This window comes from Portunus trituberculatus, chromosome 17 (genome assembly GCF_017591435.1).
Source record: "Portunus trituberculatus isolate SZX2019 chromosome 17, ASM1759143v1, whole genome shotgun sequence".
Taxonomy (NCBI): domain Eukaryota; kingdom Metazoa; phylum Arthropoda; class Malacostraca; order Decapoda; family Portunidae; genus Portunus; species Portunus trituberculatus.
The window spans coordinates 23752875-23757874 of NC_059271.1; the positions used below are offsets into that span (position 1 = coordinate 23752875).

The 5000-nt window shown below is 40.2% G+C and overlaps 1 protein-coding gene across 1 annotated transcript in view; it reads right to left on the reverse strand.

The window, feature by feature from the left end:
- Nucleotides 1-4655: 4655 nt before the first annotated feature.
- LOC123504890 (glutamate receptor ionotropic, kainate 2-like) overlaps nt 4656-5000 on the reverse strand; it is a 4046-nt gene continuing 3701 nt past the window's right edge. Inside the window, exon 9 of the mRNA XM_045255796.1 lies at nt 4656-5000. This exon is cut by the window's right edge and continues 9 nt beyond it. Within this exon, the coding sequence (XP_045111731.1) occupies nt 4749-5000 (252 nt within the window). The 3' untranslated portion in view covers nt 4656-4748.

The following is a 5000-nucleotide window of genomic DNA, read 5'->3' on the forward strand; positions in this document are numbered from 1 at the left end:
CTTAGTACACTCAGCAAGGACAATCAGAAAACAGGTCAGCAGCATGACTTTTGTAAACATCACTGGAAACATGGAGTAGAGAAGCAAAGAGAAAATTGACGTCAGGCAGAGCGAGTAACAAAATAATATCAGATCTTGATTTCTTCACTAGAATAATCTGTATTTAATATGATGAATAAAACAACCTTTTCTACTTCATTCTGCAGTAGTCACTAACCTTTAAGGAAGACGCAGTTACTGTGTGTCTCTGAGCGGCTCACAGAAGAGACTGTAGCACACTGTGTATTGTAACACTTTATATATATCTTCCCATCACGGTGCTCGTTCTCGAGGAAATAGCATGTGATTAGTCATTGGCCTCAGTAGCCAACATGCGCAATTTGTACGCTGGTCACCTTAAGTGACGGGGTCTCTCTCTCTCTCTCTCTCTCTCTCTCTCTCTCTCTCTCTCTCTCTCTCTCTCTCTCTCTCTCTCTCTCTCTCTCTCTCTCTCTCTCTCTCTCTCTCTCTCTCTCTCTCACTTTAACAATTTAAACACTTTTATTATATTTGTCTGTAATACACTTATAAGTTTATGGCACAATAAATTTGGAAGACAAATAACCCCTTTTTGGGCACACTTAATATCTACTAACTTAACTAAACTAAAACTAAAAATCTAACTGAAGATAATGCAAAAAAATTGTATTGGAAAATCAAAGGACTTGGGGATAACTGACATTAAGAGAACAGGAAGGAAAGGGAAGAAACAATAAATAAATTAATAATAATTTTATATGAAAAATGGAATCTGAATCGTAAATAAAGTAATATATGTTTTGTGAATAATTAAACAGACAAAAATTCTAGGGGATATAAACTATTTTGATTACAACAAGAAAATAAAGGATATAGACTATTTTGATTCCAATAATATTGTAAATAATAAAATACCTATGTATTACTTAAAAAGACTGAAAGACAGTTTATTCAGAAAATTATGATAAAATAAAGGATATAGACTATTTTTATTACAATTAATAAAATAAATGTATTACTTAAAAAAGACTGAACGACAGCTATTTATAAAATTATGATGGTTGAATTACAAAATGTGTCAGTACAGAGACAATAAATATTCTTTTAGTTTTCTCTTAAAGATGTTTATGTTTATTGAGTTTTTACATATGTTGGAGTGCTATTCCATATGTTGGGACCTTTGAACATTAGAGAGTGTTGGTAGAGAGTTAAACTGTGATGAGGAATCTGTAGAGAATGTCTGTAGCGTGTGGAGTAGTTATGGGTTTGAGTCAGTACTGTTACGGCTGGAATTTATCTGTTTGAACATATAAGATGCAATAGAGAAGTTTGATAGATCAGAGAGTTTAAGGATTTTCATGGATTTGAAGAGTGGAGGTGTGTGTTGGAGGAAGTCATTATTTGTCATGATTCTAATTATTTTTTATGGAGAGTATTTAGATTATGTAGATGACATGGGTAGGTAGTGGACCAAATTGGATTACAGTAGGTTAAGTGTGGGAATATGTGGGCATAATACATAATTTTCATAATTTCTACTGGTACAAAGTTTTTCATTTTCAGTAATAGAGCAATTGACTGTGATAACTTAAGGCAAAGGTTTGATATGTGATATTTAAAAGTAAGATTATCGTCAAATGTGACTCCAAGAAATTTCATCTTAGAAACCTGAGTGATATCTTTATCTAGTATGGTAAGTCTGGGTAAGGGTTGGTATTTGGTGGTGGTGTTAGTGAATAACATATAGAAAGTTTTAGCCGCGTTGATTGTTAGGCGATTTGCAAGACACCATTCAGAAAAAGCAGCTAATTCTAGGTTGGCTCTGTAGATTAGGTCAGTGGGATTATCACCAACCATGTACAAGGTGGAGTCATCGGCAAACTGTATTGTATTTAAAGCAGTTGAGGCATTGCTGATATCGTTGATATATAATAGAAAAAGAATAGGGCCTAAAATGCTACCTTGTGGCACACCAAGATGTATAGGTTTGATGGCAGATTTAGAGTTACTGTAGGATGTAAATTGAGATCGGCCAGTTAAATATGATTTGAACCAATTTTGCACACAACCACGAATACCGTAGTGATGTAATTTGTCTTTTAGAATGTTTGGGTCAACTGTGTCAAATGCTTTGCTGAAATCAATGAAAATGGAAATGATAGACTTATGGTTATTTAAAGCATTGTGGAGATCAGTGGTAAACACATTTATAACATCAAAAGTATTTAGTCCTGGGTAGTAGAATATAAAAGAATATACGATGTGCAGTAGACCAACTCTTTTCTGAAATATTATGATATTTAGTGAATCTGGCAACTGCAACGGGAGTTTGCGTCGTCTCCTATTGGAGTTGGATACACAAGAAATCAAGGAGTTGGATTTTAAGTCACAAGAAATCAAAGATTCTGAGTAAGTCGGATACACAAGATATCAAGGAGTTGGAATTCGGAGTCATAAGAAATCAATGAGTCTAAGTCGGATACACAAGAAATCAAGGAGTTAGAGCTGGATTTCAATACACAAGAAATCAAGGAGCTAGATTTGGATGCACAAGAAATCAAGGTGTCGGGGTCAGAGTCACAAAAAGTTAAGGACTGATTTGGAGTCTGAATCGAATACACAAGAAATCAAGGAGTCAGGGTTGGATACACAAGAAATCAAGGAGTTGGAGTCAAAATAAAAATCAACACATCTTAGTCTGAGTCAGATACACAAGGAATCAAGAAGTCAGAGCTGGAGTCTGTAGGAATATATACTTTGTAAGGGACAGTGATGCGTTCTTTATTAAAGCCGACTTGGCACCTCATCCCTCACGCATCACTATCAGTGTTGCTTGCCTGTCAGTTGGAGTACGTACGTACCTCCAGGCAGTAGCCTTGTCCCATTCTCTTTTCGGACATTAAAGGATCTACGCTTACCTCTTGTGTCCATGGTCTACCCCATTATTGTAAGTCATAGGAGGTCAGTTTGGAAACCTATGATGCGCAGTGAGTTTATTATACTACTACAAAAAAGAGACCTAGCTCAGTGTGTAGCAGCCCACATTAAAGCTTCCCGCCACGTCTAGCTACGCTGCCTGTACAGTGCAGTGTAGAGTGATTTTGGCATGTGTGTGTCACTACAGTCCATTGTGTCTTTGATATTGTGTGTTAGTGCAGTGCAGTGTGGTAGACATTTTTTTTTTTTTTTTAGCATATTTGGCAAATTACGGCAGAGGTGGAAGAAGCGCATACGTCATACACCCGCTTATGTTGGAGTCTGCACAGACACTACGTTTTTCCCCTCGGATCAGCCAGTTGGTTGACATCTCCAGCCTGCCACCACGACCGTGGTGGTGGTGGTGAATTACACACACACACACACACACACACACACACACACACACACACACACACACACACACACACACACACACACACACACAGGAGTAGACAAGGAGACAGGACACAGAGAGCTTAGCTCGGGCCCTGTAATATACGAATAGGTAAATACAAATAGGTAAATACACACACACTCACTCATGTGGTGGTGCCTTGTGGTCTGGGGTTCCACCAAGATGTAATAAGATTGTAAGAGGAAACATCCTTTACAGTATACTCTGCTGTATTTGGTAGAAAGTACAGAAGCCAGGTACAGAACAAGAAATAAGTGTGATCGTTAGATAACGAGACAAGCCCACAACGCCGTGTGTGGCTGTGTCACACGACAGCAAACTAACAACTAAGTAGAAGCTGGAGACGGGAGAGCCGGGAACAGAGGCTTTCTACAAGGCAGTGCGGGACACGAGAGTAACGAGAAGTGTGTTACATTGAAATACATAAATGTGCATGGCCACTACACACACACACACACACACACACACACACACACACACACACACACACACACACACACACACACACAAGGCTTCTATGAAGTTGGGCGTTCTGAGGGGTCTCCCTCCAGTGGCCTCGCTGTCCTGGTGAGTGTTGTGGTCTCAGTCCTACCCGAAGATCGGTCTATGAGCTCTTGAGCTCGCTCCTTAATTGGGAAGACTGGCTGGGTGACCAGCAGACGACCGTGGTGAATTACACACACACACACACACACACACACACACACACACACACACACACACACACACACACACACACACACACAGCGTAGTGTAGTGGTTAGCACGCTCGGCTGACAGCCGAGAGGGTCCGGGTTCGAGTCCCGGAAAGCGGCGAGGCAAGTGGGTAAGCTTAATGTGTAGCCCCTGTTCACCTAGCAGGAAGTAGGTACGGGATGTAACTCGAGGGGTTATGTCCTCGCTTTCCCGGTGTGTGGAGTGTGTTGTGGTCACGGTCCTACCCGAAGATCGGTCTATGAGCTCTGAGCTCGCTCCGTAATGGGGAAGGCTGGCTGGGTGACCAGTAAACGACCGTGGTGAATTACACACAGAGATAGATAGAGAGAGAGAGAGAGAGAGAGAGAGAGAGAGAGAGAGAGAGAGAGAGAGAGAGAGAGAGAGAGAGAGAGAGAGAGAGAGAGAGAGAGAGAGAGAGAGAGAGAGAGAGAGAGAGAGAGAGAGAGAGAGAGAGAGAGAGAGAGAGAGAATGAGAGTGAGAGAGTTGTCATTGAGCTTGATTGGTTCTTCAATTCATAATGCATTGTCTTAAAATGGCTTTTATTCATCTTTGCTCTCGTGAATTATGTCTGATCTCTACAATTCCTTTCCTTATTGATACATAGACGAATCATAATCGTTATTGAAAAATTGAACAGTGTCCTTTATGCCGAAGACCAGTAGCGTTGAGTTCACAAATAAACACCAGGCTTGCGAAAATGAGGCAAAGGAGAAGCAGCATGAAGGCACCTTGCATGTGACTTATAGAAAGAGAAAGCGTATCTTCTTTTACTTGGGCATCGGAGTGTTGCTCATTTTGCTGTTGTTGTCGCAGCTTTATGCGACTTTCTTGCTGAACCTTGAAGAGCAGGTCAGAAGCCCATTTTTCATA